This window comes from Bombus affinis, chromosome 1, assembly GCF_024516045.1.
Source record: "Bombus affinis isolate iyBomAffi1 chromosome 1, iyBomAffi1.2, whole genome shotgun sequence".
Lineage (NCBI taxonomy): Eukaryota > Metazoa > Arthropoda > Insecta > Hymenoptera > Apidae > Bombus > Bombus affinis.
In genome coordinates this window covers 416,131-436,699 of record NC_066344.1, presented here as the reverse complement: position 1 = coordinate 436,699, position 20,569 = coordinate 416,131, and the positions used below count along the sequence as shown (strand labels likewise).

General features: G+C 48.6%; 2 protein-coding genes across 10 annotated transcripts in view; both read left to right on the top strand.

Moving 5' to 3' along the window:
- Window positions 1–20,569, top strand: part of LOC126918905 (ejaculatory bulb-specific protein 3) — a 142,806-nt gene that overhangs the window by 5,369 nt on the left and 116,868 nt on the right. For 2 of the 3 annotated variants that reach the window (XM_050727475.1, XM_050727467.1), the window contains exons 3-4: window positions 3,225–3,319; window positions 4,352–4,609. In XM_050727475.1, coding sequence (XP_050583432.1) covers window positions 3,225–3,319; window positions 4,352–4,456 — 200 coding nt within the window. In that variant the 3' untranslated portion in view covers window positions 4,457–4,609. Of the gene's footprint in view, window positions 1–3,224; window positions 3,320–4,351; window positions 4,610–20,569 lie in introns of those variants that run through there. The other variant, XM_050727486.1, reaches the window with a different exon arrangement.
- Window positions 16,103–20,569, top strand: part of LOC126918724 (leucine-rich repeat-containing protein 24-like) — a 142,110-nt gene continuing 137,643 nt past the window's right edge. For all 7 annotated transcript variants that reach the window (XM_050727054.1, XM_050727033.1, XM_050727044.1 and 4 more), the window contains exons 1-2: window positions 16,103–17,866; window positions 17,899–20,247. The gene's annotated coding sequence lies outside the window, so the exon portion shown is untranslated. The remainder of the gene's footprint in view (window positions 17,867–17,898; window positions 20,248–20,569) is intronic.

Sequence of the window (20,569 nt, the reverse complement as noted above, 5' to 3'; positions counted from 1 at the left end):
GTAAGAACGTAGCGTCGCGCCGCGATATAAATCGCAGGCGAAAGTAGCAGGCAAACGTCTCGGTGTATTTTTCTATTTCACAGATCTCTGCCTTAACCCGACTATCCTTTCCCTCGGCGCGGCTTGTTTTATCGCGCAGACTCTAACGTTCCCCGTTACTCGGTCTTAGGGGACCTCTTGCCTCGAAATCCAATAAGCAATGCCCCCTACTTTCTACTTCTCTTGGTTGTTTTCGTTTCTCGTTTTCTTCTCGTTCCTGTCCTGGCGGCCGCGTACCGACGAAACGCGCAGCCACTCGCGTGCCCGCCGTCTCTTCCAGTTTCCTCGTAGGCTTCCGTAGCCGAACGCCGCCGGTAAATGCCGTCGATGGAAAATTCGCGGGGCTGTGCGCGGTGTAACGCTGTCGCGCATCGGACGACGGTCAATCCGTCGCGGGGCGAGGTAAGCGCTTTCGTTTCGACTTTTCGTTTCGAAACGACGTACAAACGCAGTTCCCTTTGATTTGCTTAAAACGTCGATCAAAGTTTTCGCAAAACGTCGAAGGTATGTACAGCTTCGCCGTTTTTTCCCGTTTTTCAGTCACGTTGCTTCGAAGACTCGACACGGGAGGAAAGAGAGGCAAGATGCCGTTCAAATTAATTACGCACGCGATCGTAACAATTCACGGAAATGTATCTCGCGGAAAGCGTAGAAAACGGCCCGAATATCCGGAATCCGATCGTTTCTGATCGACTTGTAACCGATTTGACCGCGTTTCGAATCGTTGTTTCCGAATTCGTTTCGCATTAACTCGTGCAATCGAATCTGCCGCTCGTCAGAGACGAAACGCCAGTTCGGATTAAATCTGATCGCGGACCGATGTTCGTCCGCGCCTCGAATAACATCCGGTTGCCGTCGGTGGACCACGCGCGACATTACCCCGCGTGAAAACGTTGGCAACCCGGCATCGCGGCTTTTAATCTTTCTACGTAATCCCGAGATAATCCGAAAGAGGAATCGCTCGACCGATAAATATTCTATATCGATGCCGACTCGCTGTTCCAGCTTGCCGCCTAGGCGAAATAATTTTCGATTCGATCAAGATACTTCGGGTAAACGAGCCGCGGCTGTAACGCGCCCTATCGCGTACCAAGCCGGAACGCCGACTATCCGTTTAACGGTCGCTCTTTCTCCGTTAATGGCGGCGAGTCGTTTCTCTCGCAACGACGTACGATAAGCTTTTTATTGGAGACGCGAAAGCGATGTACTCTGCCGGTGTGTTTCACCCCTTTGCTCGACTATCCTTTTTCTCTTCTTTCCGCTCTTATGATAAATTATGCCGATAAATACGTCGGGGAATGGAGGCGCGAGAAGAGTATTTGGATTAAAAAGCGGCGACAACCAACAGGTTGCGATGCGCCGATAAGGCCTCGAACGGCTACCGCCCGGAGTCACCGGTTCCAGTGTTTGCATCTACATACATTGCGTACATACGTAACAGTTTGGTTAGAAAGTCGCCGCTGATCCCGTTGTCCGTCGATTTGTCTTGTCGGCAAAAGCGTTATCCCAGAGCGAACGCAAGATTCCGAGACCCTGGCAGATCTCCGCGGAGCTTCAACACGGATAAAGTATATTCTCCGAACGAAACGGTAACGAACGATTCGTTTGCCGAACGAATTCGTAATCCCGGTATCGCAAACGTGTTTCACGCGAAATGCGTCGTCGATCCCTTGCGTCGACAGGGTGCTTCGCCTAAACGTCAATTCGTATCGGTCCATCGAGACGGATTTCCCTCGTTCCGTTTTATTTTCTCCCTTACCGTGGAGCGTAGCGGATCGTGAGGGCAAAACGGACGGTGCTTTATCAGGCAGACGTAGTTCTTGTCTCGGGAAATTCACGAACGATGAGCGCGCGTCGGTCTTCGGAGCAGCTGGCGTAAACGATGCCCGGGGAAAAGCGTCACGAGCCGGCACGAGGGCACGAAAACATTGCCACCCTACACCTTCGTACACTTCCTCCCTCCCCCCCCCCTCTGCCAAGCCTCGCTTTTATATTCGCAGGAATAACATACGTTACGAAGGTACCATCGACATACCCATCGAGAACGCCATATGGAAAAAATTATAACGAGACCCACCCTACCTTTTCTTCGCCAGCCGACTCTGCTCTCTCCAGCTCTCTTCAGGGTAGCTCGGTCAAAGTCCATCGAACGGCCGCCTTACGACCGTAATTCTTTCTTTCGTATCGCGTATTTCCTCGTTCGATAAACTAATAATCCACGATTCAACGACTCTTTACGATATCGTTACTCCTTCAGCCTTGATAAAACGAGCGGAATCGTAACGAGCATACGGAAGGAAAACAGGATATTAGGTGGAAAATTTTTTGCGCGAAAAATAACACGTATATCGTACTTGTTAAAAGTTCCACTCGAGGGAAAGACGGAGGCGCAGTTTCGTAGACGCGTAAAGTACTGCGAGGCCAGCTTGGCATCGCTAAATTTTCAAGCAACGTCTCGAGCAACGTTGAACGTTCTTCCGTTACCGTTTCCGTTGGCAAACGTTGGTAACGGAGATAGTGGCCGAAAGTTTATGAAAGAGATCGCTCCAAAGATCAGCTCGGTTTTGCTTTAATTCGCTGGAAAGTTCGTTACGCGTATGCTCGCGGTATCGAATATTCTTGATCTCGTTTTCAAGGCGTTTTCGAGACTTCTGTTTGCTTGCCCGAGGAACCGTCGTTCACGGGGAAAAAAGGCGACGGTAATCTTACTCTCGTTGGTATAAATAAGAACGCAGCTCGAGGAGTAACCCGTTTAAAAGCACTCGCTCGTGTTTCAACGACGGGACTTGTCTTTGGCTGGAACGTTCGAAACGACGCGTTATTTTTGCCATTACGTTCGCGTATTTTTCTACGATTTCCACATCGTCGAATCTCCTAATTACGCTATCGTTGGTCAACGATCGTCCGGAAATTCCTTATCCGGCGAAAACTCGCGCCGTGCTCTATCTTTAGGAGCGGAACAGCGAAAGTTGGAAAAGTCGTCGCTACGAGAGTTTGCCAATTACCTCTGTTCTAGAGTCGCGAGGATGCGCGTTAGCGATCGCAACCGACTAGCCAGACAGGCTGAACCGAAAAAGTTTGAACGAAAAGGCAGCTCCGATAAGAGGGGCGTGGAATAAATAGAAAATGGTCCAAAGACGAGCAAATTTTGCCGATACGTGATCGAATCGTTCGTGTGATTTCAGAATCCCTGCCGGACGCTTTGGAGAATAATTGCGAAAAGTGCAGCGAAAAGCAGAGAGAGGGCAGCGAGAAGGTGATCCGGTTCCTGATCAACAAGGTACGTTCACCGTCACCCTTCCGCCGCTGATCGAACGCAAACGCACCGGTCACCTGTCGCATAGAGACGCGATATCGATTTGTCCTCGCTTCCGAATGTCGTAGAACCGGTTCCCCTTTCACCGGACGTCACAGTTTCGATCTTCGTATCCTCGCGAACGATCCACCGTACGAATCACCTTTGCCCTTCGGTTTTCCTCGTTTCGGTCGTTCTCTATCCTGCCGAGATCTTGCGTCTCTTCGACCGATAATCGTTTACCCTGGCTCCGACTTTTCCGGTCTTTTTTTTTTTTTTAAGCCGGTTAACTCGCTCCGCGTCCAACTTGGTCGCGTTCCATCCTGCGAACTTTGTCCCCTCGTATCTTCCTTGTTTCGTCGGTTTTCCGTGCATTTTTCCGCCGATTACGGTATTATAATGGTGGGCGCTGTGCGCGCGATCGGCAATGGGCGGATGCGAGTGAGTCGCGGATGTCGAAGGGAAAGTACAGCCGAGCAAGTTGCGAATCTCTCGTTGTCGACGTTCTAATTATAGTTGGCGGTGAATCTTTAAAGAGTTGGTAGAAGGTGAGAAAGGAGCGGAGACTTTCGAGCGGGAATGCTTCTGGTTTACAAAAGTCGACAACGAACGATTTAACTCTCGCGGCCTTATCTTTGTCGCTAACTTTTAATCCGACTCGCGAATACCGCTTCATTTTGTCGACGTTCTTGTTTTTACGCTTCGTTAACAGAGCCTCGTAATTAATTAATTTCGCTAGAATAGAAGACGAATAGAAAAAGTAGCACGGTCGACGTACTTGAAATCACTTGAAAAATCACGATGTCACGGTTACGCGTCTCTATCCTTGTCCCTTTTGTCACGGCGGATGTATAGCGCGGCGCTCTCCTCTTCCGCCGCCTGTCGTTTCGTGCAACGCAACGCGCGCACTTCCGATCGCTGAAATTACGTAGCTCCGAAATTACAGGAACTCGGCGTTTGTCGTTAAACGGAACTAATTAATTTTCCAACGAAACGATCTCGATGTTTGTGTTTCAGCGACCACCGATCTGGGAACGTCTGTCGAAGAAGTACGACCCGACTGGCGAGTACAAGCTGAAATTCCAGGATCAGGCGCAAGAACGTGGAATCGATTTACACTAAGCGGTTCGCGATGTAGAAGACGCCCAAGTAGCCTTCGAAGACGATTCGTCGACACCTCCGTTGATAAATCGGCTACGTCGTTTTTTAAATTCTGTACTCGGTTAAAAGATTGCAAAATAAAGGTTGCATTTGCGTAGAATCAAAAGAGAAGAAGCGAGCAGCCTGAGTAGAAGAATACCTTTCCACGCGAAAGCACGGCGAGTCTGATTCGTCGGTAGCCGCGAGACGAACGAGAAAACCCGAAGAGAGAGAGAGAGAGCGGGTCTCGGAGGATTTGTTCGTTTGGTTGAAAAGACAAGCGCTTGGAAAACAAAGGAGAATTCGCCAGGCACGTCGCGCTTTTACGCAGCTCGCGCCTTTCGCATCGTTCCTCCCGTTTCAGCCTCGTTCCCTTCCATTCCCCTCGCAGTTCCGTCACGGCCGATTGTTTCGCGTTCGAAATAATCAAGCCGCTTTCACGGTCGGCGAACGAAACGTAAACCGGCGGATTTAACGCGAAATTGGAAAAAAATTTATCGGATCGACCCGATCCGACGCAGATTCGTACGCGGTCTACGCGCTCTACGCGCTCGCTCCTTTTGCCGTTCGCACGAAAGTTCTCACCAAACCGTACCGCCTGCCACGTTCCTTCTCGTTATCGAATATCGAATCGCGATTTTTCCACGAGACAACGACGGCCAACCGACGCTAACTTGGTCGCGAGTCGTAAACGCTCCGGCAACTTTACAATCATCCGTGGAAGGTCTATAGAAGGAAAAGTGGAACGTTCTATTCCTTTTACGCGGCATCTCCGCTTCCGTATGCACGAGACGAGCGACTCGTTTCTTCCAGATTCCGTCGCAATTTCGTTTCGAGTATGTCGGTCGCTTTGATCCCATTGGAAATTTTTGCCAGCGCATTGTGCGTGTCGCGTGAAAGCATCTTGGTCGAAAGACGTCGACTGAAATAGGAGGACGTCGCGTCCTACGCAAAATACGTAGTATATATTTTGACCTTTCGGTTTTATCAAGGAATAAACTTGGTAAGAATACACAGCTTATACGTTACACCGAGGTAAATCGCATAGAACGTAGATATACATTTTTCCAGCGAATTACATTATCGCTTAGTTTAACGTCGAACAACGATCGTTTATCTTGTCGTTCGGCCCATAAAGCAACATCGATTTTCGACGTTCGTCGTCGGTATTTCCTTGGAGGAACCGGACGATCAGGTCTTCCGTTCCCGACGAAAGTTTCGTTCCGATCGCACACCTGGCCCCACCTAAGTCCTTTCCGTACGTTTAGTCGGAAGACGACACGCTCGAGTGGTTCGATAGTCGTGAAATTCCTCCGGTCTTTTTGTCGGAAAAATTGAATTAACTCGGCCGTTATTAGCTCTCTCGTTGTCGGCTGGAATTTTTTCTCGAGCTAACCGAAACGACCACTTACCTAAGTAGTTTCGGCTCGTTAGTTGGCGAACAAGCATCGTGAAAGTTACACGAAGGTGGAGAATCGAGCGGGGGCGGAGTCGCGCGCGACGGCACGGTATCCGTTGAATATTTCAAGAAAGGCAGGAGGATCGCGATCGCGATCCCGATAAGGGATTTGTCCAAAGTACAAGTTCCGCGACGTTTGTACGGTAGTCACGGTTACCGATAATTTATTCGTAGCCGCGAACCGATAAATTTAGCCGGAATAGCGGGAAAAGTTTGCCGAGCCAAGTTTTGAGTCCGAAAACGCCGCCCTTGAGACCGTTCGCTTAATTTCCTGACGCTGTCCGGCCGCGAAATATGCCAGCCGCTATACACACGCCATAATTCTTTCACGACTTTGAAAACAATTTCTCGTTTGCATCGGTTTCCCCTTTGCCAAGCTCTCGAAAGGGCAAGGAACCGCGCCCTCTCCTCCAATCTTTCGTTCGTTTACAAACAGCCTGCCGATAAATTAATCGCGCGCTACGGGATTATCGCTCAACGTCTCTTCTTTCGTCTTTCTTCCTCTCGAGACCTTCGTCCCCGATATTCCTCGCAAGGGTTACTTTCTTCTTCCACGTACCTGTTTCAATTTCCAGACGATCCGCCTCCGATTCGACCAATTTTTCTCGCGACGAACTCGAACCGCACGGAACCAACAAAGGAACGAAACGGAACAAACAGCAAGCAACGGAGATTCAAAGTCGAAACGAGTTTACTCGGGCAGAGGGAATTATCAGGTTGCGATGGAGTTGCGCCGATTCGCAAATCTGGAATCGGATAATTATGTACTCGTTGATTTTCTCTCTCTGCGTCGAGTATCTGCCGTCAAAGAATCCGAGAGAATAATATTTTATTTATCGACATCTCGTTCCATTTCCACTCTCTTTCCTTTCCACTCTCGTCATCCTGGATCTATCCTTCTCTTCCGCTTTGTTGGATCGCCGCTTTTTAAGTAGCTTCGCGTTTATTTTAATTAGACGCTCGTCGAGTCTTTCTTTGGCCGTTGGTTGGTTCGCGAGACAAAGCGACACCCGAACAGCAAACTGTGTGTCATCGTAAAAGTATCGAGGTTACGGACGGTACAGCGAAATCGTGCGCCTAGGTGAATTTTCGCAACGAATATTTAGACGTGCGAGCTTCCGTTTAGAGGAAACACGATCGACCCTCACGGGCCGTGTTATCGCCGGTTAACGCAGGCTAACAGCCGGAAAATAAAATATTTGACAGTCGTGGAATGGGATTGCCGTGTAAGAGCAGGGTCGAGCTATTACGAAGAGAGCGGAGATCCCGTAAATAGACCTACCCCTCTTCGTCTTGTCCAACCGGGGCAGGACACGACTTTTATTTTGGCCGCGAAGAACCGTTCGAATTTTCTTATCCCGCTACCGTGAAACATCGCTTGGGGGAAACTTTACTCGCGGCCGCCTTTGTTGGACCGGCAAAACTTCAAGAGTCTCGTGATAAATTAACCGCCCCTCCTTTCTCCCTCCTCTATGTAGTATCTCTTTTTTCATCCTCTCTTCCCTCCCTTTTCTGTTTTTTCCTCCTTTATTCCTATCCTCTTTGCCTTCGTTCTTACGCCTCCGCCTGGCACTCTTCGACTCCGTTAGCACCCTTTCTTCAACCGAGACGGTTCGGCTCGTTTCCAACCTACACGACGGATTGCAAATCATTCCGAGTACTTAAAAGTTGGCAAAGTTGGTCAAACGAAGGCTAATGCGAATTTAACGAAGGTCGTACGAGCTGCAAGGCCGTTCGAAGACGTCGCAAGAAGCGAGTCGATTTTCGCTCGTACAGCAGCTGGACAACTGCGCTTTACTTTACCGCGTTTTAGTCTCGAAAGCAACGACGACCGTAAGAACTCGGGGATAGCGCGCTACGCGATCGCCTAGGACAGCAATTTTTGCCGAAATCGATATTCGCAGAGTCATCCACGTGCTCGCAGTCCGTAGCAACTTGTACGATTGAATCGTTGGAAAGCTCGCCAGCCAGACAATCGAATCGACGTTCGTCTCTCCTCTCGGCGGTCCGGCCCGCTTCTCTTTTCCTCGCTTTTATCGATCTCTCTCGTATCGAAATTAACGTTCGACGAGCGAAAAGATGATCGTATCGTAGCTACGATATTACAAAGCAATCGAAACGATACTTGGAAAGCCGCTGAATGTTTTCCTCGCGCAGAGGAAACCGCGCCCCTTTCGTCGTTACGTCGTTACGTACGTACCGATATATTATAGTTTGCCGTTGCTAGATATCGCCGATTTTGATTTCTTCGATTCTACTTGTAACCTGCCCGTTATCCAATTCGCCGCCATTTTGCTGCAGCCGACAACAAAGCATCGTTTTTACTTCTATCCCTCGAGATATCCAAGATATCAATGCCGTCGCGTTGGTGGTGAATCGAATCGCGTCTATCGCGAGTCCATCGCTGTACGTCACAGCTAAACACCGTCGTAGCCGCGTATTCATTTAATTATAGTCGCCTCGCGGCGAATACGACCGCGTCCCACGCTTTCTTTACCCTTCTTTGTCCACGCACCCACCTCCTACTTCTGTTTGTTCGAAATTTGTTGGCAGGCCCGGCGTTAAGTATGGAAATGAATTACGAAACGAATTACGAAATTAGTATAGAACCGACTTAAACAGTCGATTTAAATGCGCGATTCCGACGAAAGAACCGACTCGACCGGATCCTCTCTGCCCCTTCGTACATGCTCCATTCTTCGAGAGGGCAAACACTGCCAGAGGAAACTTAAATCGAGTGGGAAACCTAGAATTCAATTTAGCTTCCTTCTTTCGTCCCTTCGTTCCACTCTTCTCTGTTACGTACACCGAGATCCGGCTGTCTGTCCGTGGGCCGAAAGAAAAGGCAGAAGCGGTAAAAATAAAGGGAACGGCGAAAGAATCAGGCGGCAATTCGGTCGTCGCGTGGTCGGTTCGTTCGGTCATAGAAAATGGATTACTCTCGGAGCCGGAGTTGCAACGATCTTTGCTCCAAGTTTATTTAATTTGCTCCTCTTCAACAGGTAGGGAATTCATCGTCGTCTCTTTGACCGATCTAATAAACGGGTATCCGTTCGATTACCCGTGGACGCATACGCAGGTCGCGTAACGCGAGATTACGTCCCTACGTCGGGACCGCGTCGAGAAATTGTCGAGAGCCGCGGAGGCCGATCCTTCGCCACGCGTAACGAGAAGTTACGTTTAGTTGGTTTCGGGCGCTCCCTAACGAAATTACAGACTAGATTCGCCACTCCAGCCGAATTCTCCTATCTAATTCGAATTTAAACGACTGCTTTAGAACGTTTCAGAGCGGTGCGTGCTGCGACGATCGATCTTGCGTTTGCCATTGAAAACGAACTTTCTCTCGATGCTTTCACGGCATGCTCGGTACCCTTACTGCTACTCATAGTCTTCGCGTTGACTCGAACACCACCGTTATAGCCTGTAATCGTTTTCGCACTGCGTAGATACGAGGTAAATTCGAATGGAACGAGCAACGCGGTCGTCCCGATGCCGCGATCTTTGCAAATACTCGATATCGGCTGCCTCGTCTCGTCTCTTCTCCTCCTTTCTGCCTTCACTGTCCAACAAGGTTCCCATTTCTCTCGACGTAGCTACGCGGTGCGTGCAACCGACTCGTACGAATCGTATCGGAAAGAGACGAGACTGCTCGATCCAGAGAATTCGATCGGTCGAGGATTTCTATTAATCCATGGGGAACCGGTGCCTTTTCGACAACTCTGTGATATTTCATCGTAACGCGTAGGAAATTGGCCAGTTTCCTCACTCGCGCGAAGATTTATGGTTCCTAAACGACCAACAACTTTATGTCTACGAACGCCCGACGGATCTACTGTTCGCGTATCCCGGGCTTGCAACTTGCCGCCAAGATCACTCTTACACGCTCTTTTCTTTTTACGCGTCACAGATTTTTCTTCTTGATAAAGAGACAAAGTAGCGGAATTTCGCCAACACGCAGCTCGAATTTCAACGTCTCGCCTAATAAATAATAAATAATAAACAATAAAGAAATAATCGCGTAATAAATATACGCATATGCATATGTATATGCATATATAGGTGGACGTTCGCGACACTCGGCTAGCAGGTTAACGCGTATCCTCGTTACGGCCCGGCCAGGTAGCCGAATAACGTACGCCTGCCTTCCTCGCGGCACGATCATTGCCGCTTGACAGCTTAATTTCGCTAATTAGATATTTAACGTCGAGCATCGAGGCGATTGATTCCGGCTGTGTTGCCTTTGTAAACGCAGATTTCGTGGTTGTAGCTCGTTCCTCCGGAAACGATGATTTCCCGACGCTGCCGGTGTTTGCTTTGCACGAAAGAGCTGGAAATTACGCGAAATAACGTTGATGAAATTTGCCTAAGACGCAGAGCGAGAAAGCCGGGTCGCGCTGCCACTTAAATTACGCCAGTAAGCGAATGGAAATCGCACAGGCCAGCTTTTCGCTCGTGTTACAGAAATTTGCCGATCGAATTTTACGAGCACTCGTACAATTCGATTAAGGACGCGTCAGCTCGAAGGTTTTCCAAGAGATTGGGACGCTGCAACGTCGAGCGTTCGGACGACAAGCGGAATCGCGAAGCGAACTCGCAATCCCGGGTCGCGGCAGGTTGCCACGAGAGGTGGCGGCTCGTGCCGAGTCATGGAATATCCAGCCTCGCGATTCACGTAAACAAATAAACGTCGATCGGAAACCGCTTCGCAAATTTATAGATACGCGATGGAATACGCGCAAGGAAAAATACCTCGAAGAACGTACGTCAAAGGAGGTAGTGATCGTGGACCGTGCTCGATGAGATTGGTCCGCGCGTTTTTAGTTACTTACTAGCGACCTATCGTTACCTATCGAACTTACGAAACCTACGGGAATGTGACGGAAAGCAGCGCTATAAACGAAACGATACGAGAAGAAGGAGACAAAAGACGACGAAAAGTTGTCGAGGCGGACGCATGAAATCGAACGAGGTCGATTTTCGAGCGTATTGTTTCCCCCGATCCCGTTCGCTGTCGGATCGCCTACGGCTACGTATGGTTGCTAGATCGAAGGCTTATCGTTAGTCGCGTCGTCTGGCCAGGATCCTCTCTCGAAATTAGACATCAGGACAGTCGGCTGTCTCGGCCGATTCCCTCTGCCGTCAACGTTGCAAATCCTCCCTCATCTTCCTTCCCTCCGCTTTCCTCGTCTCTCGATCTCGAGGTGTGACCCGGATACCGATTCCTCGTGCTTTGCCGGCAAATTCTGGCGTTTCTCTCTCCTCTCTTCGTCCGTGTCATCGGAAACTAGACGATCGAAACGAGACGCGACGTTTCCGTCTCGGGGACGACTTTTTGTCCTGGCGAAAGGAGACTTTGCAGTATCGGAAAACGGGACGGGACGGAGTATGGCGGCCGCGCGTTCGCCTTTATCGGCAACCAGCCACGAGTAAATCCCGGAAAATTAGTGTCCCGCGGTTCCTCCTCGTTCGTTGATTTTCCATCGTCCAGACAAACGACGTTTCCTAGTTAAACTGGATTCCTGCCTTTGCTCGAACCTGCGACGCGTCCATCGTGCACACGAGTACGTTTCTTCGTTCGTCCGCCGCCGCTCCACAAATATCGCGGTTTACGCTTTCGTACGGATCTAAACACTCGCTTTCAGAATTTCTCGATTTACCAACTGGATAACTGGAAATCACAGCTTTTTCACGTGAAACGGCGCACGCGATCGCGGTTCTTTCGTTGAAAATGGATCGCGCCGCGTCTTTGTCTCGCACAAATCGACCAACGAACTGGCTGTTTGCGAAAATATCCACTTCGTCCGACGGATAAATTTCCGACAAACGGATAAATTCTGAAATAAATTCGAAACAGCCCAATTACCAGTTAGTCCGGTTTTCTTGAAACGCACGTGCCTTCTATTCGTGCCCGCAGCGTCGCGCGATTCTCCAAGATGGAACGACCATCTTGCCTCGCAGACGATCGAAACGATAGCGCGTCGTTCGATTTCACTTCGGCTCGTTCCATCATTTGCTTCCTTATTTTAGAATGAAATTCGCTTCACCAGCTTTGCCTAAGCTTCGAACGCTCCTTTGTTTTACCTTTACCCAGCTATACCTTCTCTCTAGCCGACTTTTATGGCTACTTCTTAAGCAAATTCTTGACAACTTTGACCACATTAACGAGCATGTTGCGTAGAAACGACTGAAAATACGGAGTAAGAACGCTTTGTACCGAGCGCAACCATCTTCAATCTCCGAGAAATACATCCGAATATACCAGCCTTTGCAGATTCGTAGAAGGTTTTTTTTTCTAATTTCGTTTAATCATTTCCAGACAGACGCGTAACTAGGCGGTTGCGAGTTCTTCGAGATCGTCAAACTCCTCGATGAACGAAAATTTCGTCGCACCGGCGCGTTTCTCAGTCGCGCCGACTGGGAAAAAAGCTTTTCGAGCGACGAGACACGCATCGCGACGAATCGCGGCGGAGAGACACGGAACGGATCCTCCCTTTGACCGATCTCCCACCTTCGAGCGCGGACGATGAATCGGAATAAGAATTTCTCATCTGCGGCGAGTAATTTCGTGCTGCCCGTGGGCGAATTGAAAAGTTTTAATACCGCGTGTTCCTCCAAGGGGAAGAATAAGAAAATAAAGCGCGAAGGAGGAGGCGCGCAAACGGCTGATGATAAAGAAGGGAAAGGGGAGTGCGTGTATACGAAGTCGAAGTTGGTTATTTTGTTTAGTCGAGTAGTCGGTGAAAAGCAATTCGAACAAGGATTTCAGTCCCCGAAGCACGCTCGTTTCTCGTAATCGAATAACCAAGTCAAAGCGCGAGTCGCGGAATTAATTTCAAAAGTTGCGCGGATTAACCAAGTTTGTAAAACAACTAGTTATATACGTAATAGCTACTTCATTTTCGCGTTCTCCGTTGTTATCCCGAGCTACCTGTCCTTTCGTTTATCCGTAAGTTTCGCGCTAACTCGCGCCAGACACCTGTATTATCTGCGTGAATTACTGCTCGATCCGAAGCCGATTAAACGCACCGCCGGCATAATTTTCCTGGTTAGTAGCGAACCGTTACTTGGCCGATGAATTTCCGAGGTCGCAACGAACTTGTTCCGTCCGGGCAATTGCTCTGCCTCTAACGCCCTGCAATTGATACCGGTTGTTACTGCGAGAATGAAGTTTCGTATCGCGAACGCGTAATCGATGTATGTACACAACCGAAGATGCATTAGCGAAACCCCGACCGTTCGTTCCCTAACCGTCTAGTCGTGACTTCCAACGGTGTTGTTATCCGTGTTTCCTTCTTCCCGGGCAATTCTACGAGCCGATAAGTCTCGTTCGATGATACCCTTATCGGATCGTCCGATTTCACGGTCTACAGATAGGTGAAAGAATCGCGCAAACGGTCATTTAGCGTACGTTTGTTTAAAAGTCGAGTCTCGCGTTTGACAACTTCTACGGAGGGAACTGACTCGGCAAATGCGCGAAAAGATATGACGTTTCTCGAACGGAATGGCGACGGATAAAAGAGGAGGGTAGGAATAAAGACCGGAGAGAGGATGCGGGGGAGGGGGGGGGGAGAGAGAGAGAGAGAGAGAAAAAAAGACGGGGGACGAAGAAAGGTTCGGAGAAACGCGGGGACGAGAAGAGAGCGGACGCGACTGCTTAATTTAACGACAATGAATTCGTTGTCCCGACGCGAATGTCTCGAGCGGGGAATAAAGTCGAGTTTCGTTCCGGCTCCGTAAACCGCCGCTGTCCTCCGGACTTTTCCTTTATAATCGCATTGCCCGTCGGGCTTTATCCGTGAAGGAGCAGTGCACACGCGGCTGCCTTGTCTCGCCTCGCCTCGCCTCGCCTCGCCTAGCCTCGCCTCGCCACACCGAACAGAAAGTAAATCGCGATTCGCGTGGAAGCGGTGGCCAAAACTACCGGTTCTTTGTCGCGGCCAAGAGAGAATCGGCTCTGGCTCTTTCCACCCAGACGCTGTTTTGTTTACGCGGGATTTCCTTCGCTTCGACCCTCCCTATCTTTGGATTTACATCCCCGATTACTCGTTCGTCGCCGTTATACAAGCGCACACCGCCATTGTTGCCTGTCTTTGATTGTTGCGTCGCGTCGCGGCGACAGCCATTTCTCCTTTGCCTGATTTCGCGAATCACGACAGTAGGGATATCGTCCGAACGAAAGTCTCGTAAATAGAGAAAAGCGGCATTTCGAGGCACTTTCGGTAATTGAAGGGTAAACGGGCGGAAGAGTAGGATGCGAGTTGTATGGCTATTGCCAGTGTCGCGTAATTAAGAGGACTCGTTGCCGATCGATGGAGCGGAGCGCTTGCTTCGATAAACGCGAGTTTCGCCATTCTGTCCGACGATCCTTCGACTCCTCGTCGACTCCTACTTTTCCATCTCTTTCTCTCTTCGTCTGTAATAGTTGTTCGATGTCGGTCTAAACGCGGAACACCGTCGGCCTTTGTTTCGGATGGCTACCATATTTTATCAGGGCCTTTCTTGTCACGGGCCTTCGTTACGAATTTTTATCCAAACGTAGTTCGCAGCTGTTACCGTTGTTTAAATTTGTATGGAGAGAAAAATATTATTTTTTACGGTTACTTAAATTTTTCAATATTCGATCGTATATTTTACGTTTCATCCAGCGGTAAACCACAGATATCGACAGGGAACTGTAGCGCGTCGTTTCGCCTTCTCTGACACGGATTTGTTGCGCTGGATATGTTCTTTTAACTATTCTGGAAAATACCGAGCGTATAGAATAACGTTCGGTAATCAAACGAGTAACCACGTTAGAAAAAAAGTGTTTGCCAACAGATCCATAACGCTGGCGCGGCAATGTTCTCCGTCTGATCGGACACGAGGCATTTTCTTTCGAACCACAGCTCCGTTAAAACGAAAATGGAACTGTAATGTATCTCGTATCGTGTAACGAGAATTTTCCAAGGCTTTTACAGCGATATACGCGATTCGTTATGAAATCGATCTATGCAAAGTGTCAAAGGAGGGTAAGTGGAAACTACGTGCGTGCGAGTAGTAGAAGATCGTTTATAGTCGGACACAGCCGATGCACGATAAAAAGGCAGCCGCGTTTCTTCGCAACCCGTAGTGCCTACATCGTTGCGAATATAATTTGCAACGATCTCGTACAATTGGCTCGTCGTCTCCGTGTAACGCGATACTTTAAGTAGTTTTTAAAAGAAATTTCTCCTTTATCGTTAGTTTCCAGCACTTGCTTTTAATCCGAGGCTATAAATCTCTTTTTAAGTACAGCTAACGAAGGCACGACCGTTCTCTTTTAACCTCTGACGAGCTGCTGAAAGATAACGTTATTCCGGATCGTAGTCAGTTTTCCCGGAAATATTTCGTTCAGACTCGAGTGGAATTTCCAGTAGGAACATCAGGTCGAATTTCCTGCGTACGTACTTAGCGTATAGGCAGGAGGTGACACGTAAGTGGTGTGCGCCCGAAGGGATTAATATTAAGGACGCATTTCGACGTGCCTTAGCTCTCGGTCCAACCCCATCGACGGCACCGCCCGGCTGTGACCCGATTTTCCTCGATACCAGCTCCTGTGCACCGGCGTCTACATAATTCACGCGTCGAACGAAGCCGCCCTGTCGTTTTCGGCCAATACAATCCGGCTTGACACTTTAATCCACCACGATCCTACGAATGCGCTTCCTACGTATGTATTTGACTTGGTAATTCGCGATCCTACAACGGAATGGCCCGCATTGCCCTGACCCTGGAACGCGCATTATCTCGACGAAATACGATGCCGCTTTCTTAATATCAACCCACCGCGTTGAAAATGAATTCGAACTCGAAGAAGCGTATGCACGACCCGCGGAAACGTATGCTCTGGCTGCTGCTGCAACTCGATTACAGCCGATGGCCGTTGAGAAAGTTTGGTAAATTTTCCGTCCTATGACAAGCCACTCTGCGAATAAACGCCAGGTTGCTCCACGGGTATATTCATTTTTGACGCGTGACGCGCGTCCAATTTTTCGAAGATCATTCCGTCGAATAGAACAAATTTAAACGTATCCGACTAAAAACGAAGCAAACAATTTTGTTAATCTGTTTCGCTTCCATGACGAACAGCGGACGTCACTTGTAAAACGGATTACGCGAAATATTTCATTGTCAGTTCGATTTAATATTTGCGTTTGACACTTTCGCGATAAAAAGTAGTAAATATGAAATGCAACAGCGCGCGATAAGAAGGAATATTTCGCCGATTACGGTGCTCGAACGAGATTAAAGCGCATATCCTAGCGACGGGCCTCGGAAAGCCGTCGCGATGGATAAATATAAAAATGATTCGGTCAAAGCGATTCGGCGCCATTCCATTACAAAGAATTTACCGAATTCGATGCTCGCGTCGTTACCTCGAACGTCTACTTACTTACTCGGCAATTTTACATAACACGTAGCTAAAATATATTTCTTCCGATAAGCTTTACCACTCGGCTTCTTCCAACAAATTACAGTTCGATTTTTATGAAACTTTGTTTTTCCAGCAAACCAAACATCGTTCGAGTTGCGGAGAACGTTCGGATATGGGATGACTTTATACGTTTGAACAGAACGCTAATCGATAACATCCAGGTCCGATGGATTTCGTTAGCAAGGAACGGTCTTTGTATTCCGGGCACGCGACTGTCTCGATTCCTGACTTTTTTAACGATTCTCCGTGGAAATAAACGTTACGGATGTCAATGCGCGTTCAACACGGGTCCCGTTGGTCTCCGGCAAAGTTCGACTTTTGCAAGCGATATTTTCCAAAACGTCGTAACATTTCGCCAACGGTCCAAGAACTTTGTCTAAATACAATTGGATCGCGAGCACGCCTCGTTAGCTCCTACGAAACCAGTTCCTTTCCCATGCGCATATAAAATGATTATCAAACGCTATTTCACGTACATAAAAGTGGCCCGCGAACAACCTGCCTATGGTGTTCTATCAAAGGGTAACTTGGAGGTAAGGAGTTTTTTTTTTTTTCGTTATTCGTTGAAATACGCGTAACAACGACACTCATTTACCTTCTCATTTACGAATATTCATTTGCGAACCCCTTTTAACTTTCGTTTATTGTTATTTCGAAGTTGCAGCTTCAACATTTAGGGCTAATATTACGCTTGTTCGTAAGCACAAAGTTCCCCGGAACAGCTTTTCACCCCGAATTGCTCAAAGTACTAAAATACATATTCATCTGCATACCCGAGATAACTACTTCGGAAACAAGAACTATAATGGAGATACGTACATACGTAACACACGACGCGTTTTCCCTTTTTCTCGTCCTTCCTTTTTTTTTTTTTTGTAATTTTAGCAATCGTTGGCCCGACAATTTGTATGCTTATTTCGCCAGTTGCTATCTGCAAGCGTAGGACGAGCTCGAAAAATTATTTTCGCGAATATTCTAAACGTTTTTTACTCGATATTTCAACGGCACAATTTTTCCATTTGCCTTGTTAAAAGTTAATTACATTCCGAGGTCTGCGTTTTGTCCGAGAAAAAGTACACGGCCGATTATAAGAAAGGAACGACGGATCTCTCTTTTGCTTTTGGAAGCGTGACTACACGACCGTGAGCGTCAAAAGTTAGTCGAACCTCAAAGTTAGTCGAACCACTTGTCACGGCTTTGCACGAAATATACTTCGTATTCGTTTACGACCGTTTCTATCCAATCATCTAAATATCGTAAAAACGATTCGTTCCTGTAACGACATTTTCACATATTAATTACCCTTACACGTCGTTGTAATATGTCGATATCATTTCCGTAATGCAAACTTTTAAACGTCGCTGATACTTAACATTCCACTCCAAGCGCTGCTTCTTTAAGAACTGCTTCGGAGCAAACCCCTTCAGCTATTTTACCTTTCTTCGTGTTTCATACTAGAATGACGGCGGAGAAGAAAGAAGTAGAATGAGAGAGAGAGAGAGAGAGAGAGAGAGAGAGAGGGAGAGAGAGAGGGAGAGAGAGGGACAGACAGACAGACAGACAGGGTCAGGGAGAACAGAGATTGAACCGAGGCCGGGGTGAAGAGGGTTGAAATATCGTCCGTACCGTTCGCCACGTGATACGTTTCCTTGTAGCGAGAAATCTTAGCGGGCTCTCATCCTGCAGATACAAGTTTCCATTAAAATCTTCTTAGGCGCCCTTAATGAAGTTTATCGCGATGAAGTTGTTCGCTCTTTGAAAACGGGATAAATTTATGTTTCATTCTTGTCTCGATTAAGAGTTCCGGAACGGTGTTCTCTGTAACATATCGCCGTGCATTCTGCCGTGAGTGTCGTTAAACGAGTTTCTATATTTCCGTCGGATCGAGTTTTCGTCTCTCGCGGAGTATTCCCTTAAAACGGTATTATTGAAACGTGCATTCGTATCACGGAGGTATGCCTTTGACGTCCGCCAGTCACTAGGATCGCGAGCGTTCCTTTCTTCCGGCGAGAGACTTTTCCCTCTCGTACGGAGGATGTTCGTCGCTGTAAACGTTTGTCTCGAAATTTCCCTTAGCCCTCGAAACTCGAGCGTTTTCAATCGAAACGCGGTAATGTCGCGCATCGACCATCCTATCGTTTTAATTTCAAACGACGACCACAAACAACGACGGACGTTACGATACGAAAGATCGACGATCCGTTGGCCTACTTTCCGGTCCGATTTCATACTCGTTGTAAAGCGCTCGGACGAACCTTGCATTGCCAATGTGTAAATCGAGAGCGTCTACGCGAGTGGCGAGGAATAAAGGAGCATGTGCGACGCGTAATGCACGCCACGCCGAAAGATACGCGAGCCGAGTCGCTCGCCAAGACAAACGTTTTTATTACGAAAAATCAGGAGGCGAGACGAAATCTAGGACCGCGCGCAGCCGCACTCTCGCTTTGCGAAGACGCTGGTCACTATACGGAGCGAGCAAGAACTACGTAGAGAGGAAAGACAGGGACGTGTGCATCGCGTTTTCGCGATAAACGAAACTTTGTTATATTGGCCACATCGATAGTATCAACTTACTAATTAGTCAGATCGCGCAAAGTTTCATTTTTCGCCGTTTCTGTTTGTCTGCAAAATAATTTCAACTGTAACGTTGCAAGTGGTAAATAGAACGAGAGAGACAGAGGTAGATAGGGAAGGGGGGAGGAAGAGAGAGAGAGAGAGAGAGAGAGAGAGAGAGAGAGGCGCAGGAAGCAGGGATGCGGAATTTCGTTAAACGAACACGATATTGACTTTGTGATAGCCAATTACGTTACCATTATCCATTCGCAGCACTGCGTGCAATCTGTCATCGATGAAAACAATTAAACGCGACAGAAGGAACGAGCGAAAAGAGAAACAGGAGGCGAGAAAACACAAAAAAGGGCGAGGGAACGCGTTTCGTTAAATCGATACGACGCTAATCGCGTAACGACAGTGTCAACCATCTGGCTCGTGTAAAATTTAATTCTTATCGATTTACTTATGCCAATAAGGAAAATTGCGAAAAGGTAAGATAGGTAGCACGTAGGAAAGAGCGAAACGACGAGCGGACGAAGCGGTTCGAGGAGGGGAGAGAGAGAGAGAGCGAAGGAAGAAGCGCGAGGGTGAGAAAGAGTCGGAGGGAAAGTAGGGGCGAGACTAGCGGTTTCTCTCCGTTGACTGCCCCTCTCTATCTGCCACGGCCTAGTCAGCGTAGGGTAGCTCTCCTGCCAACCAGCCAGCCAATCCCCACCCTTTGCCTCGTCCCGCTGCTAGCGCCTCTCGTGGCAGCTTTCTCAATCGCTCCGCTCGCGCTGCTTAGTCGTTCTTTGTCTGTCGCGTGCGCTCGGTGGTTGGGGTGTTGTCGGAAGGGTGGAGGTGTCGGGCGCCAGTCGCTACGCGGACGTTGAGCTCGGGATCTCCGTTGTCCCTCGCGAGACTTTTTTTCCCCCCTACCCCCCGCCCGTAAAGCTTGTGCTCGCGATCGGCGGACGTCCGCTTCGTTCGTTTCGTACGCGGTAACACGCGTGCGTTTTCCGATCGGTAACCGTGACATCGTCGAATGTCGGATCCGCGCGATATCGCCCACCGAACAAACTCGATCTCGATCATTGGCTCCGTGTGGCCGAGGATCGCGCTCATGTGACGATTACTTGCTACATGACGATAAAACGAGTGTCGTACGTGAGACCAAGGATCGAATACGTAAGCGTTCTCGGTTGTTGTGATTTCCTTACCAGTCGGGAGGATACTCTACGGTATACTACGTACAGCTTCGGGACTATAACGGATATCGATGGTGATTCGATGCAGCCACGAGGGGACGGAATCGTGACGATTTCGATGGTAAGTGGTACGATGTATACGATATATACTGGTATTTCGTCGGATACGAACGTGAATCCGGTTCCGGTTCGGTCCAAGATATATATCGGTTATTAACCCTAGCTGTAACAGCGACATTGCCCCTCTTGACCCCTCGTTCTCCGTTTTCAGCACCCGGTCTGTTCCATTACGACACCCACTATCCTCCGCTAACGATAAGATTCCGATCGAATAGAGCGATCGTGCTTGGCGACTACTAGCCGAGCGCGATGCCGATCCGAGGTTCGTCGCGAGATGACGGAATCTTATCGCGTCTGGTTTATGGAAATTAGACGGAGATTGG